General features: G+C 42.2%; 1 protein-coding gene across 1 annotated transcript in view; it reads left to right on the top strand.

Annotated features, from left to right (window-relative positions):
- Nucleotides 1–19,226, top strand: part of ext1b (exostosin glycosyltransferase 1b) — a 131,626-nt gene that overhangs the window by 100,487 nt on the left and 11,913 nt on the right. Inside the window, exons 5-7 of the mRNA XM_085346884.1 lie at nt 26–158; nt 4,381–4,499; nt 10,668–10,763. Coding sequence (XP_085203010.1) covers nt 26–158; nt 4,381–4,499; nt 10,668–10,763 — 348 coding nt within the window. The remainder of the gene's footprint in view (nt 1–25; nt 159–4,380; nt 4,500–10,667; nt 10,764–19,226) is intronic.

The following is a 19,226-nucleotide window of genomic DNA, read 5'->3' on the forward strand; positions in this document are numbered from 1 at the left end:
TGTGTGGTTTTGTTCCTGTGTGCAGATCATTCAGGACCGTGTACTAGAGCACGCCTCCAGGAGTAGCCTGATGTGGAACAGTCACCCTGGGGGCCTGTTCGCTCTGCCGCAGTACTCTGGATACCTGGGAGACTTCCCCTTCTACTACGACACACTGGGTCAGTAGCCTTCACACACACACACACACACTCTCACTGTAAAGTGCTGTTACGCTTCTCCCACCCTGCATAGGTCACAGACTTTTTGAATAAAGACAGTAGATTTGTGTGCAGCTGTGGTTGTGGACTTTGCACAAACACTAGAAAAACAGCCTTGGTCTACTGCCCTCCTCGAACGGCTGTGAATAGCAGCAAGTGGAGTGGACGAACAGGCCTTTGACGGATGTTTGTATTAGCGCTGCTGACACATCGCCGCGTCCATCATTGGTTTTTGAGTCAGCATTGCTACAGCTTCTGCCGCTGCCCGCTACGGTTCAGCAGTGTTGATTCCCCCCACCGCAATCCGCGACCCGGGAGCTGCTCCATCCCTCGCTTCTCCACTCCATCATCATCCGCTGCAAACGTCCCCACGTGCACAAAGTCATAGACGCCCAGAAAGCAACAGTGCGAATGCAAAAATGTGTCGATGTAGCACCCGAGGTGGAGCGGATATTAAAATGGATGGGCGCGGTGACAGGCATGGATTACAACACTGGCAAGTTTATTTGTTTGTCAAAGAGGAAGCAATTAAACACGGATGGGTTTTTAGGAGACAAGGTGGCTTGTCGCTGACGGGTAAATGAGTGAAATCAAAGAATGTGAGTTTGTTTCTAAGAGATATTTCTTCTTGTTGTCCAAGAGCCAATAACAAGACACACACAGACTCTTTTTCATGCAGCATATTAACACTCAGACTCACACAGCAGGAGAAGAGTTTGTTTTGATTGCTTTAGCAGAATATTCTTTTTAATAAGAAGCAGAAATAAGTTTGGGTTTTTTTAGGATGATCATAACATACATCTTTAAGAATAGTAATCGAATTTCCCAGAGGAACCCACCCGAGGGATTAATAAAGTTCTATCTAATCTAATCTAATACCCTGAGCAAAAATACTCATCCATCTCTAAAAATTAAAATATCATTAAAAAAAAGTTTCCTTTTTCATAATTTAACTAAAAAAAATGTAATTAAAAAAAAGTAAACTTTCATATGCTCTGTGTTCATATTCAGCACATGTAAAGTGGGTGTTTTTCGTGTTTATTCCAATGACTTTCTTTAAAGAAATCCAGTATCTAATATTATTAGAATGTTTAATTTTGGGTTTAACTAAACTAAATAAACTAAATACTGTTGATCTCTGAGTACATGTAACAACAATCATGGGGAAAAGTTCATTTAAGAATTTGGGAGCTCTTCACAAGGACTGGGTGGATGCTGATGCTGGTGTTGAGTATCGATTAATTTGTGTTAAGACAGAGAGACAATGTCAGATGATCTTACCTGGTCCTCTGTGTTTTATCAGGTCCAAAGTCAATGCAGCCATCTACTGGGATAGTTTAGAGCACTTCCAGCCTCCATCTGCTGACAGGCTTTATGGAGATTTCTTTTTCCAGCAGGAGTCCTGCCCACAGCACCAAAACGATTTACATGTACTTTTTACTCACCATGTTACTGCTTTACTGAATTGACACAGCAGAAAGAAAAGCATATTTATTATATTTATTTATTTTTCATTAGCTCACCTATTATAATTTTATTAAGGCTGAGTTCGTCATAGTATCGCCGTTGTGTCCGTTTGCGTATGTATTTGCCTAGGAGAGAGGGATTTTCAGCCAACCGAAACTCCAAAATCCTAACAGGATGTTCCTTCACACGGATGACACTGTGCGTCAGTCTAATGTTGATTTGTATACAAGTGTACTCAAACAGGGGAGGGAGGGGCAGCAGAGTTCACCCAGAATGCAAGAAGTGTAACTGTAACAGTAAAAATAACAAAGTGAATATAAAACATTACCTCAGATACTTTGTTAGAATTGACGCGATTGCGCGAAACCTCAGTCGAGAAAAAAATAGTCACAGTCAATAGTTTTTATCTCTCCAGCTCGCTGCTTTGTCTCTCACTTTGGGTCCGGTAAAACTTCTGTATTGAGACGCACCGAAACACATCAATAATGTTTGAGCATCTCATTCATAAAAATATCAGCAGTAAAATTAAAATGGGCTTCTCTCTTCTGGGAAAGCTTTGGAAAGTGGCTGCAAGGATTTCCTCTCATCAGTATTATTAATGTCAGCCACAGATGTTGGTCTGGCTGTCAACCCTCATGTTTTGGATGGGGTTGAGGTCAGGGCCAAGACTCAGAAGCCAAACCAAAGTGGGACTGATGGGGCTTGACTTTCCACTCTGGGTAACAGGATAAACCTTAAAGTGTCACAAGATGATTGTTGGAGTAATGATAAAATTATGCAACAAAACATTAGTTGTTGTTTTTTTTTATTTGGGCTTTTGCTGTTTTGTTGTGAAATTTTGGCCAGTTTTGCTTTTTATGTCTTCAAATGTTTTATTTTAGTGGTTCTCAACACTTAAAGTGGGACAAAGATGACCACAGTTTGGAGTGAAACTTATGGTCTCAGTCATACAGCCAAGAGACTGGGTGGTGACTGCCTGGCAACCTCCAGTCACTAGTGAAAATGTGTCATCTCTGACCAGCTGGTGTGTGTCTGCCGAGAGCAAACTGAATCAATAACTTCCTGATTTCTTTGGTCGCTTGCAGATTGCCCCCATTGCCTGCATGAAAGACAACTTCAAACATTTGCTAACTAATCAATGTGCGGCACACACTGGAAACTGAGAACATTGCATATTACAGCTGCAACAAACACATTTCAGTAGCAACTTTTAATTTGAAGGGGAGCGATCTCCATTTACGGTTTGTTCAGTTTCACAAACACGAGAAGTTGGTGAGGTTTTACAAACAACGAGCTACCACGGCAACTTATAGTGACCAAAGCTATCGCGATGAGGTTTTCACCTAGCAACAGCCAGCAACCACTTGCCAACCAGTCAGGGAATACACATTTTTTTTGCCAAGTGTCCATAGTTGGGGTTCACAGACCAATCTTTAGGCCTGCTTGACTTGGGAGTAGCACTTGGTTTCGCAGCGACTGCCACAACAACCATCAGCAACCACTCGCAGCTGACCAGAGAATACTGATGGTTGCCAGGTGGTCTCCAACTGGTCTCTGAGTCCCACATGCGATTTATGTAGGAGAAAAACACAAACAAGAGTTTGCAGGAGCAGTTGTCTTGCATTTCTTTTTCTATAACATTCAAGTATATGTATATTTGTTTTTTTGCAAATAAAAGCCAAAGAAATTATGAATTACAGGCCTCATGCTGTTGTATTAAAACAATCCATAATTGGTAATTAGTTTAAAGTCTCGACTCTATCTAGTATACAGTCCATGCAGTATTTCTTAGACGAGGAGGGTCATTGTAAGTAGGAAACTGCCTCAAATTGCTGAATCAGTCTTTAATCTGCCTGGCGTACTGCTTTAAAGTTTTAGCCAAAGAAATGTGTAATGTGCTGATGCCGGATGAGATAAAAGCCACTGAGCATCATGTGCTAAGAGGCAGAAAACAGCATGCACATTCAAAATACAGAATATGCTGCGTGATAATAATCCTGCTCCTTGTTTTCTTCAATGTTTCATGAAAGTCTGTTTATGAGCTTGTTACAGTTTTACATCCCTAGGTGTTAAAAAAGTCGGCAGTCTCTCTACTTTTTATTACAAATCTAAAGGATAGTTTACCAAGTTTGAACTATATTCCTCTTCATAAAAGTTGCTCAGTGGCGGAAAGGAGACTCATCTAATGCTGTCTCCTCCCCGCCATGCTTTGCTGCCTTGGATTAGATTAGATTTAAATTAGGAAAACTTGGACGTCCTCTATGATCCGTCTTGGTCAATATCTTATTTCCTCCTCATTTTCAGCCTCAATTACTCTATCAAGTCAGACTGAATTTAAAGTCACATCAGCAGTTAGCAGTCGTGTGTTTATTGGGTTGCTGATACAGCTGAGGAGTTTTTAAAATGAAATATTCAGTGATCAAAAGATCTGGCATTTTCAAAACACATTAACAATGTTGAATATTTTAAGAGGGGTTTGAAAAACTTCCATCGCTGACAATTATGTAATCTGTGCCACTGAAATGCTGACATACTGGTTTTAAGGAACAGCTTTCACTGAATATAGATATGAGGTGTTTGGAAATGCAGAGCTCTGGTTCTCACTCGGCTTTGCTCTTTTCAAAAGCCTGAAATTGCATTGATGGGTTGACAGTCTGCTCTTTTTGCTGTTTTTGTTCAGAAATACATTGAGTGTTTTCTGTCTGTTGCGTTTCAGGTATTAGACCGTACCCGAAGTTCACAGCTGTCATCCATGCCGTCTCCCCTCTGGTGTCCCAATCCCAGCCCATACTCAAGCTCCTGGCGGCCGTGGCCAAGTCCCAGTACTGTGCACAGGTACACCATTTGTGTGTTTGTGTGTGTGATTGTGTGATTGTTCACTCATTATCTCAAGAATCCTCCACTCGTCTCCACCGCGCATCTGCTAAATTGTGCCGTGTTATGCGGCTCGCTCGTACGGCTATTTTGCAATCGTATTTTCCAACCAGGGCAGCAGCAGAGCTCATCCTCCATCACCGTGTGCTTGTGTGTTAACTCCGGTGGATTGAATTAGAGCAGCAGTTTGTAGCGGTGCTACATCTGTCTCCATGGCAGCCAAACCCCCTTCAGCACAGCTGGAGATGGCATGTATCGATTCCCCTGCTTGCTCCTTACTAAAGCGGGAAATGAAATGGAATTTGCTCCCTGATGGCTGGTTTTTGTGTTTGCCTGAGTGTGTGGGTGTATATATGTGTGTGTGTGTGTGTGTGTGTTTTTTGTTTGTTTCTGCGACCAGCAGAATGTATGACCAAGTGAGTTTGTATTTTGTGTAGGAGGAATGCATTTTGGATAGTAGTACATGTGTTGGTACAGGATTGCAGGGCATGTTAATTGCATCTTTTTGTTTGCTTGCCATCTTTAAGGCACTTGTTGTTTGTAATTATAAAGCCCACTTGCATACATGCTGTAGTTAAGGCATGATGTAGCCTGGATCACGGTTATTTTCTCCTGGAAATATCGCTCATCGTGAATCACTCTCTTTCATCTAAACATGTTGATTCTACATCTGACCTTATTCACTGATGCCTTATGGCCATTTTTGCCCGTATCTGTTACTGTGATCACTGCCCCACTGATGGACACAACAGCTTGTCTAAAATAAATAACAGTTTATTAAAATCAGGATTTCTTAGCTTGTCCATCCATCTTCTTATATTTATCCAATTCAGGGTCATGGTGAGACTGGAGTCTATCCCAGCTGTCATAGGGTGAGAGGTGTGATATACCCTGGACAGGTTGCCAGTCTGCTGCAGGGTTAGGGAGGCCATTAAGCTTGCTGTTCTCACCCTGGCAAACGGCACCGTAAAACAAAAGATGTGTCAGATCCATCAGCACAAGCCGGCCGGTAGTGCATCTCTTGATTTTTGAAACCTCACTCGTCGTGCCGCCGCAGCCAGGTTGAAGACGTGAGTGTTTACAGCCGTGTCGGTTTTTACAGCTGTTTTAATGATACATGGGTACAGAAGCTCTGAGTTTGAAACTCTGAGCTTTTGTACCCATGCATCATTAAAACAGAGAAAGATGTCGCACCAGTTTTAAAAGATGAAACTTTTTGGAACAAAGTTTTGAAAGACTTTCAAAATAAGTCTAATTTCTTTTCCTTTGTTTCTCTGCTCTAAATTCCATTTAGCCCACAAAATTGTACAAATATTTTTCTTTAATATTTTTGTAAATGAAAAATACACCTTGAACATACACTGTGAAAAACGTTGATTGTCATGTGTATTTATTTATAGCCTGTACCACAGAAAAATTACAGAAGCTGAGCCCAAGTGCTTAAGAGTCGGGCACGTTTACATTCAAGGTGGCCAAAAAACACAGAATACATGAACAAAAACTCAAAGGTGTCTTTTGTTGTGTTAACTAATTATCATGAAAAGTTAAAATCTCAGTGATGTAGTGCAAAGTGTCCAATTTGCAAACTGGACACTGCTCTCCCCTACATAAGCTGCCTTTATAGGTGAGAAGTATCAGTATTGGCAATATTGGCCCAATATTTGCAGCTGAGCTGACAACCATTCACTCACACATTCACACCTGTGGCTAAGTTAGCTGGAGAACTTGGGGAGAACATGCAGAAAGGCTCTGAAAACACAAGTAGGGCTGTGCGATATGACCAAAATCTCATATCCCGATATAAGAATTCTACCGATATAAATCACAAAAATGTAACATTTTCTGTAAATTCTGTGAATCTCGGGCAGCTCGACTTGCGGGAAGTGCTTCCAGCTGCGCGTCATGTAGCTGGAGTCGAGTGTTTTAACCGATGCATGAAACTACACATTTTTAGACATAAGTTGTAAAGGCCGCCGTTTTCTTTGAGTATTTATTACACGGCGTGCTGCGGGGAAAAGCCTGTTCTAACGTTTGAGTCTAAGGTTTATTTTCTAGCACCTGGCGGCTCTTTTTTACTTCTCATCCGTAAACAATCTGCTCTTTCACGTGATTCAGTTTATTTTGAAAAGTCTCAACAGGATATTGAGCTTTATTGTGAAAGGTTTATGTGGAACATAAACAAGCGGACACGCGATGCTGTTACCGTCTTTGTTGCTAACCACAATGCATAAAAACAGGTGCTTGTCCGTCCTTAGTGTGGTTATATTAAATATAAGAGAAAGAGAGAACTTTAAGAAATTAATATAGCCACTACAGTGACCACCAAAACGATTAAAAAATATTGCCGTAAACAGTTTATTTTGCGACACCACGAAACAAACGATAGCGTAAAAGGAAACGATAGACGTTTTTATATCGTCATCCGATATATATCATTATATCGAACAGCCCTAAACACAAACACTGTTTTATCAAGAAATATACTTTCAACATAAATAACTGAAGGAAAAAAGAATAAACCTTACAAAAAACAATGTTTTATAATACTATAAAATATATATTTAGTGAAAATGCTAGATGAGCCTTGTTTTAATCCAGAGGCATCACTGGTATGACTTCAGACCAAATAATTTAAAAAACCTCCTTCTCTTTCTAAGTCAACATTAATAATTTTTATAATAACAACTACACTGACAGAAGAGAAGTGCCACTAGAAAAGCTTGAAAGTTGGAGACTGTGGTTAATGATATTTAAATGTTGCCCCTGCTGCCTTATGTCAGCAGTGTGGCTTCAACAAATAAGCAAAGTTAAGATTTACATTTCCAGACTGTGTAACTCAGAGGGGGCGGTATTATTTTTAACGGCACTGAAATGTAAAATTGGTGAAGTCACTTAAAACTGTTGAAAAAGCAAAAGTAAAAAAAATTGACCTGGATTATAAAAAATATTTATGTGTGTTATGAATATTATAAATCTGAGCCCAGCAGTCAATGCTGCCTCTCCTGAACATTTCATTGTTTTAGTGAGAAGAATGGGTGTTTAATATTCAGCCCTTCCTCGGTGTGGTGTAACCCAGCTGCACGTCCTATCGTCGACAAGCTTTCACAGACGCATCCTCTCATAGCAGCTGGCTGAATGAGTAGATGCTCCCCTCCTATTATTTTTATGGAGGTGCTTTTGTGTTTGCGTTCCTCTGGCTGTGCATGCAGAGTGGAGAGCCAGGTACGCAGCCGGAGTATTTTCTTCCACTCTCAGCGTGAGGAGAGAAGGAGAGGAGAGGAAGAGCAGGGCTGCTGGGCTATGAGGGGATGAGCAAAGGGATATAAATAAATGAATGGAGGGGACAGAATGAAAGAACGGAGAGGGTGGAGGAGGCTAAATTGGACACAAGAAAGCTTTTGAAGCACATTCTGACAGCCTCCCGCTGTGTGTGTGTGTGTGTGTGCTCATGTGTGAATGTGTTCACGCACATTCTTGTGGGAAGCGTTTCTTCCTCTCGCGCTGCAGACACACAACAGCTCCTTCACCATTTCTCCTGCAGTCATATAGGCGCACACATACAGAGCCTCCACCAGCACCCCTTGGGAGCTGGTGAGCTGACAGAGACACCATCTGTCTTTCTAATCAAACAGGAATAGAAGGCTGTAACAGCTCAGCTCTGTGTGTGTGCGGGTGCGTGCACATGCATGCAGACTGCATACCTGTTGTTGTTGTCTAACAATGACGGGCATTTTCTCCGTCCAGATTTGGCATCACGAGTGTTTTTGTTCGCTGATAATGTTGAGATGATTTTGCAATTCATCAAACAGCTGAACATCATCTTCTTTCTCTTCACACAGCTGCCGTAGACACATGGAAACACATTAGCTCAGATATCTGAATAGCTACCAGCGCATAATTTGGCAGGTCCAGTCAGGGTGCAGAGACCCCGAGGGGAACCGCTGCGTGTGACACAGTTAATGTCAGGATAATGTGAAACTTTATTGATCCCTGCAGGGAAATTCTTATGGGTTGCCTCCATCAGGGACGCCTGAGCACGGTGTCAGCCGCAGCTCTGCACACTGGAACTGGGATGGATTAATTTGCTCACTCGTTCAAGGACATTCCAGCAGGGCAGATGTTAGCTGGCACACAGCAACTGGATGTTGATGATGGGGCCCTATCAGTTTCTTCTTTACCAGCTGGGTATTAACTACACACTGCAGGCTATGGTTTCATCATCTTAAAGGGAAAATCTAAAAAACAAAGGATTTAACTTGCAAGTCACAGACAAAAAGTCAATGTCTCTGACGCTTGATGGTGCATGCAAATAAAAGTCTCGAGTTCAGAGTACAGGAAAGAGAAACAAGCATCTGCCCCAGGTTCACAGGAAGTTTGATAGATGCTAAATGGACTGATTTTTATATGTATGTATAGCCCTTTTCCTCTCATTCACGCATTCACACGCATATAGGCACTTTTATTTACACCTAAGTGCTTTCTATCTAACATTTACACTCAGATGAACGCACCAACGCAGAGTTCGGTATCTCGCCCAACGATATTCCGGCATACAGACTGCACCAGCTGGGGGTCGGACCACCAACCTTCCAATTTGTAGATGACCTCCTCCAATTCCTGAGCTACAACCACAACCACCCCTAGACCAAAACAAAATATCTCGAAAAAACCAATCAAAATACTAAGATTCAGTGCAAACACTGAAAGACAGCATACTATCAAGGAAATTGCTTCCTGTTAAATCAACTGCTGATTTCAGTGTAAACCTTTTAGCTTAAATGATAGCATTTTTTGGAGGCACGAGGACGCGTTTTGTGATGAGAGCGGTGAAGAACCAAGTTGCAGCAAATGCAAACCACATCTACAGAGTGTACTGTGCACTGCACAGACACAGGTTTCTGCTAATTAGCTTTTATATATAAATAATAATAATAATGCTGGAATTGCACTCATTCGTGGCACTCACAGCAGGCTGTACTATTTGCCAAATAATTTTTTTTAATCCTCAAAAGGCACCAACACCAACAATAAAGGTCTCCATTTTCTCCTTGGAGGTTACAGAAGTTGTGCTACTTAACCTTTAACTGCACAACCACTTTACTTGCTTTTGTTGGAAGACACTGACTTGTCTGCAAACACCTCGCCAACTACTCACTAAGCCGTAGTTAAACTGGATAAAGGGTGACGCAAACCACCTTCAAAGTAAAAGCTGCGCCTTTTAAACACGTTGGCACAATTTCACTGCCACGCTGTGGTTAGTTGGCAAGTGTTTGCAAAAAAGATGCAATTTTTTAATGCAACTGCAAGAAACCAAAGCAATGACAAGGAGATTTGTGCTGCACCACCCAGTAACCACACATGATCCGATCAGTCCTCAGTGACTGGAAGTTGCGTGGGGTTAGTATGATTGAAGCCTTAGGCAGCATATGTTGCATCTAGTTTATGCAACAGTTGTAGCTTAGAGCAGAGATGAGCAGGTTGTTCTTTACTCATTTGCTGTTTTGAAATGCAGAGAAAACCTTCCAAAGTCTTTAAGTCCAGAGTAACATAACCATGTTTGGCTTACCGCAGTTCCACGGCGCCATCCAAAGTTTGACAGGCACGCCACGTCCAGCTAGAGGAGTTTAGCAAGCTTGTGTCGCCACATTATTCCACATCAAATTTAAGATGCATGAGAAGAATGGTTCGAGATATAGGGATGTAACTGTGTGTGTAAATGTGTGTATAAGGTCAGCTAGGATCGTGTCATATTTGGGTGTGTGTGTATTTTTCATCAAATATTAATGAGGCCCGCCGTCGTCGTGCAGCGAATCGGCTGACCTGCAGGTCATATAAAACATGATGTGACTGTGGCTGGGAACATGACAAGAAGGACAACCTGATAATGCAACGAGATCGGCTACAGACCGAAATGTAAAAAGCACGCTGGGGACATAATTGGAAATATTTTATCACTTCAGCTGCCCTTTTGTCTCTTAAACGTTTAATCAGCTTGTAATAAGGTGACATTTGCTGGCTGCGGAGCACATAAATGTCGCCTGCTTAGGCCAGTTCATTTTGTTTGGGTTTGAGGAGCTGAATTAGATTCAGCGCACAAATAAAACTTCCTTTGTTTGTTCTCTCTTTCAGATCATCGTCCTGTGGAACTGTGACAAGCCTCTCCCCGCAAAGCACCGCTGGCCCGCCACCTCAGTGCCCGTCATCGTGATAGAGGGAGAGAATAAGGTGAGCCGCGCACGCTCGGCCTCTCGGTTACCTCAAAGCTGTGATCCCGATCATTTCTAATTACCTAGCTCGTCTTACACATATATTCTCTGTAAAGCTACTGAATCTTCAGACATTTTATTCAGTCTGAGAGTTTCGGGGAGTTAATGAGTTTCGATTTGTGTCGCAATGATTCCATTAGAGGACAGTTTGTGTGGTTTTAATTAAAGCTCAGTAATGAGAATAATATACACTGAAAACAGAAGGCCTGAAAGGCTAATGCATATTGTGTATTGGAATGATAAGGTGGTAATAATGGCTAAGTGCACAGGCAGACTTTGATCGGAACCAAATATCTAATTAGCTAAAGAAAGTGACAAAATCATTGCAGAGTAACAATTGAGCCATAATCTGCAACATAAATGCACTTGGAGCATTTACGTTTCTTCATCGTTCATCCATTTAAAACTTTTTAGGACTGTAAATATAGGCTATTTATAAAAGATGGAGCCTGAGTCTGTAAATCTGTATTCTTTTTAGCAGCCAACAGGGGGCAACACCTCTGGTTGCAGCTTTAAATCAGATTGGATACAAATGTATGAGGACATGCTCAACCACTCATTTTATATATGATTAAATATGATCTCAGTAAACATTTCCCTGATGAGTTTGGGTTCTTAATCTCTGGTTTTTAGTGATTGTAATTTTTGAAAGTGCTCTTGAGCAATAGTGCTCTAGTCTTTCTTTGAACATTTGCTGTTTTTTCAGTCCAGTCTCTGTACCTGACCATTTTCTTTGTTTGGTAAGCATTAACATTAACCGGTCAAGCATAAACACGGCACTTAGCACAATGGATAAACCAGCGTTGTGTCCACACATAACAGACAACCTAGCAAAGAGCCTGTCTTAAATTGTATCTTTAGCCACTTTGTTACTTGTAACCTGTCACAATAACACGTTATTTGTCCAGTTTCTTTAGTTATACCATTGAAAAATAACACGCGCCGTTTTGACAGGCATAAATCGTTCCATTTTTGCACCACTGAGGTGATTCCCAAAGAGATATTAGCCAAAAACTTGGCATATCTCTGCACTGCATGCAGGGTGTCCTGAAAAGATTTGAGGAAAGTGCACAAATGGAGAACAAAAGAAGAAGAAACTATAAAAGACCTGACGCAGGACCCAAGAGATGCAACTGGCCCTTCATTCAATCCAGCTACAGTTCACTGAAGCCTCATCAGAAATGTATGGAAGCCCGTTTCTGCCACACACAAAAAGATCCATAACTCAAAATTTTGAGTTATTTTCTCAAAATTTCGACTTATTAACTCGAAAATTCAATCTATTAACTCAAAATTTCAAGTTAGCGCTGCCAATCAGCAATCTACATGAGTGACGTCATTTCCTTGTTACCCAGAAGCTGAAGCCCTCAGGTACAAATGCTACAGCATTACAGTCAGTATTACAGTCAGTCATGAACGCACAGATTGCTGAGTATTTTCAATGTGGCTTCACAAATGATGAAATCCTTGTGCTGTTAGCTGAATCACATGGCGTTACTATCAGCAAACCTACTCTCGAAAGCGTCAATTTGTACATCCCTCTGCGCCATAACCTTCTGGGTAACAAGAAAGAGACGTTATTCACGTAGATTGCTGATTGGCAGCGCTAGCTCGAAATTTCGAGTTACTTCTCTCAAAACTTCAAGTTAATAAGTCAAAATTTCAAGAAAATAACTAGAAGGCAGTGTCCTCGATTTCTCAGTCAGATCAACATCCTCCTCAGGAGTTCTCATTGGATGTGTCCATCATTTATATACAGTATATGACTAAAACTGAAAATGGTTTTTTCGTGATAGATTGAGGTATAGAGATGGTGATTAGAAAATAGGGACAACTGCCTGTAAAAACACTTATATGAAACCATGAAAAGAAACAAACCCTTGCCTCTGATATTTTTCTTGAAAGAAGAATAATCGCCTAAATAAAATATAAAAGATTCTATTTAATCGGTTAAATAAATCAACAGCTCAGTTCCCTTAAATTGACAAGCCGTTAGAAGTGACAAATTTGTTTAATTCTGAAATCTTCTCTTCGAAAATGTTTCCACACAGACGGTAAGAAAAAGCTTTCGACGATGGGTAATGTGCATAAAAGCTATGTTTTCGAGTGGGCGTCAATTTTCTCAGCATGTCAGCTTAGAGACATTTTTCCCTCTGTTATGACTGGCGGTGTCATAAAATGCATGTTTTTCCTGGTTTTTAAGTAAACCCTCCAGCAAGACCCAGAGCATGCCTCAGTGGCATTTATTATGACATCCGCATTAGGCTTTTATGCTGAAGGTACTGTCCTGTGAAAAGCATTGCTATGTTTCCCTTAACCTCCCTCTGACCTCTAATTGTACGAGTCAAAGGTCAAACGCGGACACGCAGTTTGACATTTGAATTGTTTCTTTTTCAAAGAGGGTCTTTGAGGTGTTTTTTGAGAGGGTTAGGGTAAGCGGGATCTGTTGCTCGGCTGTATTCCTGGACATCAGACCCATCCGGAGCCCTCCTTTCCCCTTCTTCATCTGAGGACTTAACTTCAACTGCCAATCAGGGAAAGTGGCTTTCACATCAGTGTCAGTCACTCAGCGGTAGGCTGGGTTTATGGTTTACCTCTCCCCGTGGCTCTGAGTGGGAAGCCTCTGCGTGTAGCTGTGTTGCTTGTGAAAAGCGAGCAGAACGGGCTTAGTGCACTGCTGTTGTGTGTGTTTATGTGCGTGCGCCAGGCAGCCTGTGGTTTGTTGTGGTTGTGGCGTTTTATGTGTTTACCGTGGCGAGCCAAGCTGTGTTCCTCCACCCCACAGAGCGCGAGCGAGAGAGAGAGTTTGTCATCCCTCTCGCCTTTTCCCTGCCACTTTCCCCCCCTTATCCCATCTCTGCTTCATTCCTTCCCTCACTCACACATCCACTGTTTTTATCATTACTCTTTCTTTTATCTTGCTTTTGCTTCTGTCTATCTCTGCATCTCTTTCTCCCACCTTCTTTTCTCGCTTGTTGTCCCGGATGTTACCAGGAGTGTAGAAATACTGACGTCATGAGTCGTGGTTGGAAGAATCGCCAAATTCGCTTCCTTTTGTGGTTTTTACGTCTTCTCACTTATTTGCGTATGCGTGGATGAATTGTGGCATGTTGTTTTTCTGCAGAAAAGAAATCTAGCAGTTTTAGCAGATCCAATTTTCCCCTCAAAAAATGAGCCACTTTATTAGGTACAGCCTAATAACGTGGACCTTCTTTTGCCCCAATTCCTGCCGGTGCCGCAGACATTCCTCAGACATTTGTTGAGCGTAAACGATGTGAATCTCCTCTTGCACCACATCAATTAGACTTTGATCTGGGCTTGGAGCTTATTTGAGTGCATTGAACTGATTGGTGTTTGAGGTCATTTTGAGCTTTGTGACATGGTGAGTTATCCTGCTGAAAGCAGCTATCTGAAGATAGTACACAAAGGATGGGCGGAGACCAAACAGCGGAAAATGTACCAAGAAAATCCCACACCATTACATAACCAGGATGGATCCAGGCTTTAATGTTATCTGCGTCTAATTCTGATCTCACTATTTGAGGTTGCCGTAGAAACGGAGACTCATCAGACCGGGAAACATTGTTCAAATCTTGTGTTGTGCAGTTTTGGTGACCCCGTGTGAACTGTGGCCTTGGGTTCCTGTTTTTAGCTGACACGAAGGTTCAACGTGTTGTGTTTTCAGAGATGCTCTTCTGCATACCTTGGCTGTAGTGAGTGATTATTTGAGTTTTCTTCTTATCAGCTTGAAGCAGTCTGGCCATTTTCCTCTGACCTCTGACATCAACAAGGCGTTTCCTACAGATTAGTGGAAATTTCTTTTCTTTTTAGCGCCAGAGATGCTTTTGTGGGATAATCCCAGTGGATGAGCAGTTTCCGAAACAGACCAGCCCAACCAGTGCCAACAACTATGCCACATTCAGAGTCAATTAAATCACCTTTTCCCCATTCTGATGCTCACCTTGACCTCACCTACATGTCCAAGAGAATTAATTTCCTGCCATGTGATTGCACAAAATGAGCAGTTGTACCTAATAGAGTGGCTGTCGAGTCCGCAGTATTTCTCTATTAAATGAGTCCAAACAAACTGTTGTAACTTTCCACTTCTTATTCTGTTGTGGGCAATTAAACTCCTGTTAAACACCATGCAAGACAAGCACAAGCCTCCTAAAGCTGAACAAATCAGCTTACCAAAACTCACTGGAAATGCTTTTCCATCTGAAGAAAAGGGGAAGAGAGAAAATTTTGCTTACTGGCAGCTTTTTCTGTTTACACGTGAGGGCCCGTGGGTCAGCACTTGATAAGGTGAAGATCATTTAAAGTCTGAAGCCCCGAAGAAGAAAATTACAGGATGCACAGTGTGCAGTTTCCATTGCAGTTTAATGAAAACTGTGGATAGGTGCTGCACAAACTAAGTGTAACACCCAGGAAAACAAGGACTACGTTTCTTTTTTCCCCCCCTTTCTTAGCGCTTCGCCCAGCGCCGCCTCCTCATGCAGTGTCGGTAGTTAAAAGTTAAGTCCAAGAAAAATAAAACAAATGAGTCGATCCTTCTTCAGCTTTGTATTTATTCTTCTATCGGCGGCATTATATAAACACGTCAGTGAATCACACTAATGCACTGGATGGCATGTTTTGGCATTAAAGTGAACACGGCCGCTGCGATAATCCCACACACTCCTGCTGCTGCAAATACCCACCAGAGCCTTGAATAGTTATTAATGCGAGCCGTTCCGAACCGTTCCAAACAAGTCCAGTGCCCAGCTGTTTCAGGAAATTGCTTTTTTCCTTTAATAATATTAAATTATGGATTTGGTATTGTATTTTTTTTTTTTAGGGTGTATGCCTTCATTTGAAAGCTTGGCTCTTAGTAACAGACATGTGGTTGCATTGTTGGTTTTGGTTTGTTTGAGGGATTTGTCGACAGCGCGGAAAAAAACACAGAATAATACAGATTTTATCCTTCAACCACATCCTGTCTTTCCCTCCCTCTGTTGTCTTCTCACGGCGGCCAACAAAATCTGGTTTGTGACTGTTGGTTTAGGCCGTGTGAGGATCCCGGCGGCACTTGATATGGTTTACATGCACTGGTGGTCCTCCCTTCCGACGTTCCCTACGTCTCTCTCCTCTGCTGCTGTCCTTTAGAGAGGAGGTGAAGTGCTGCAGGCAGATTCCTGCTGCAAGAGCTCACATTCCTGGAGAGAAGCAGGAAGCCCCAGGCTAATATGTCTCACTTCTAACATTACAAACCATCTGGGGCCTGGAAACATCAGCTTCTCATCCTCTCTTTGTCTCTTTTCGTCTCTTTCAGTATTCGCTGCTTGTCTCACTGTCACTTCCTCACCTCCTGTCTCCTATCCCTGGTCTTTCACCTCTTTTTGGTCTTTTCTGGTATCCTCTATGTGTCTTTCTGGTGGGAAAACAAGTGGTTGGGGGGGGGCGGAGAGAAGGGGTTGTTTTGTTTCTCGCTTTATGCCCGCAGGACATCATGGCAGTAATGACGACAATGAAATGAGAGGGAGGGTACCGCTTCTCATCTTTCTTCTCATTTTCTCTCCAGCGTTTTTTCATCTTTCGCTGTCACTCACGCACCTCGGCTCTTCCACCCCGTTCGAATGTGAGCGACAGCTGAAATTTTCATCTGCTCTTGTTGCCGCCGCTGGAGTATTTTCGGGAAGACGGGAACACCGCGGCACTTGGCCGGACAGGCCGTTCCCATCTCTGTCGGGCTCCACCGTGTGAGCGGGAGTGTGATGAATTTTAGAATTGCTGTGTGAGCAACATGTGAAGCATTATAAGAATTTAAAGAATCTCAGTTCGCATTCCCATAGGAATAAACACAAATGCTGTGTTTATTCCCATGAGATGTTCTGCCAGGCCTCTACTGCAGCCACCTTCAGTTGCTGCGTGTTTTGGGTCTCTCTGCCTCCAGTTTGGTGTTTAATAACTGAAAAACATGCTCTGAGGTCAAATGACTTAAAAAGCAAAGAATATCTTTGCCTTGAGAAACTCTTGGGTTGCTTTTGGAGTTTGCTTTGGGTTGTGATCCATTTGCAGTGTGAAGCGTTGTCTGCTCAGTTCTGCAGTGTTCGGCTGAAGCTGAGCAGAGAGTATAGCTCAGTTCATCCCGCTGCTTCTATCAGCAGTCACATTATCAATAAAGTGGCCCAGTTCCACTGGCAGCCATACACGTCTATGCCATAACACTACCTCCACCGTGCTTGACAGATGATGTGCTTTGGTTCCTGGGCTGTTTCTGGTTCAAGGTAATATTGGCTTCATCTTATTGTTATGAAATTTAGCAAGGGGTTGATTTTCCTGCAAGCTCACAGGGTAGCAACTCCTGAATCCCAAAGAAGTACATCAGAAGAAACTTTGCTCATTGTCTTTGACTGTAAAAGGGACCACGACTGACAAAAGACCCTAAACGCACCAGGAAGGGCGTTGCTCTAGCTCACCTGGTTTAGCAGGCGGCCCATATGCAACAGGCTCTGAGCATTTCCTGCATGTCCTTCCCACACACTCTGCTTTCCTGTCTGCATATAATAAGCAGGTTTAAGGTATTCCACCTGTCATAACCAGATGCTACATCTGCCTGTGTCTGCGGTTTTAGAGCAGTTTGTTAACAATTTAGATTCCCCTTAGCCTGAAAATGGGGTCATTAACATTATTTTTCTCTACACTCATAAAAATTAACTCATAAAGTTTAAGTCAAGACATCAAGAGTTCAACCACAGACTTGTAATCTTTTCATTACAGCACACCTGCATGTCTTAGCATATATATTTTAAACAAATTCAAATAAAGAGCATATATCAGGTCTTCACTTTTTTTTTTATTCTGCTAAAAATGAAAACAGATATTGGACTTCATTTAAATAATATGAACATTTACATAGTAAAACAATTTTTAATTTACATATATTTGCACATAAAGGACTGAAATCTTATTTTATACTCCTTTAGGCTTTTTAATTTGAGATCAAGTGTTTTCCTTCTTGTATTAAAACGTTTGTGTTTCACCTAATAATCAGCTGAATTTAAAGATTTTCAAAAAGTCCCTTGAGTCATCCAGTAAAACTGGCCACGTGTTTTCCTCCTGTTATCTAAAGGACCTGGCAGACAAGTGAAGTCTGCACGCTGTGCAAATCAGTTCTGATTTAAGTGTTTGAGGAACTCGTGTCTTTCCTTTTGTTTGCAGGACAAAGTGCTTGGTCACACTGCTTGTACAATAAAAGTTATCAGGAGCTGGAGCACTACAGTAGATAAGAGGCTTTCCGCAGCTCGACTGCAAAACCAGAATTTTTGGGAGCGGTTTGGTTGTTTTATTTATTTGTTTTTGGTGCCCTTCGCCTGCAGAAGTGATAAAGACCTGTTGAGAGTGAGGTCAGCAGTGACGCTCGGCAGGCAGACAATGGCAGGTGTTTACAGGGAAACGAGGTCAGCTTTGACCACTCTTAAATGTAAATGTAATGGCTTTTCTGTGCAGGCGGTGCTTTAAAAGAACAAGAATCCTCAGAGAGGCCTGACCTTCAGAGCCGTGCTGAATAACTAAACAACGGTGCGTGAGAGTGTTTACATATATGGGACGTGTATCTCGATATGTCCGCGCGCATTGAAGCTGTGCGTTTCTCTGCAGTTTTCTAATTGCGTGGGAGGCGGTTCGACTTCGAGCGCACATCCAGATTACGACACGCACGCTCTTTGTCACCGAGAAACCGCTGTTTTCTCATCCGAATGCCTTTCATCACAGCCAAAGACCAAACAAGTCTAAATATCCTCAAGATGTTGATCTTTCCATCCACCCACCAAACCCCCATCCACGAACACTCTCTCTGCCTCCAGTAAATATTCAAGGACCGTCATGCATTATACAGTTGGGTTTCATCCACTGTTAAATATACATATTGTGTTTTCAACAGCGGCTGAGATAAAGTAAATTTCTAATTGCGTGGGAGGCGGTTCGACTTCGAGCGCACATCCAGATTACGACACGCACGCTCTTTGTCACCGAGAAACCGCTGTTTTCTCATCCGAATGCCTTTCATCACAGCCAAAGACCAAACAAGTCTAAATATCCTCAAGATGTTGATCTTTCCATCCACCCACCAAACCCCCATCCACGAACACTCTCTCTGCCTCCAGTAAATATTCAAGGACCGTCATGCATTATACAGTTGGGTTTCATCCACTGTTAAATATACATATTGTGTTTTCAACAGCGGCTGAGATAAAGTAAATTTGGGCCACATGTAAGACACATGACTCACACTAGGTGTCTGACTACATTTGTGTGTTTTTATTGATTTAAAAGAGCGAGTTGCCCCTGCAGCAGTAATGGAAACTAGTATCAGCACTCTATCTCTGTAGCAATCGACAGGGTGCAGCCTGCAGTAAAGCGTAGGATATTGGCTTTTCTCTCA

This window comes from Diplotaxodon limnothrissa, linkage group LG22, assembly GCF_057381915.1.
Source record: "Diplotaxodon limnothrissa isolate DT_005_m linkage group LG22, D_limnothrissa_male_GT1.1, whole genome shotgun sequence".
Taxonomy (NCBI): Eukaryota; Metazoa; Chordata; class Actinopteri; order Cichliformes; family Cichlidae; genus Diplotaxodon; species Diplotaxodon limnothrissa.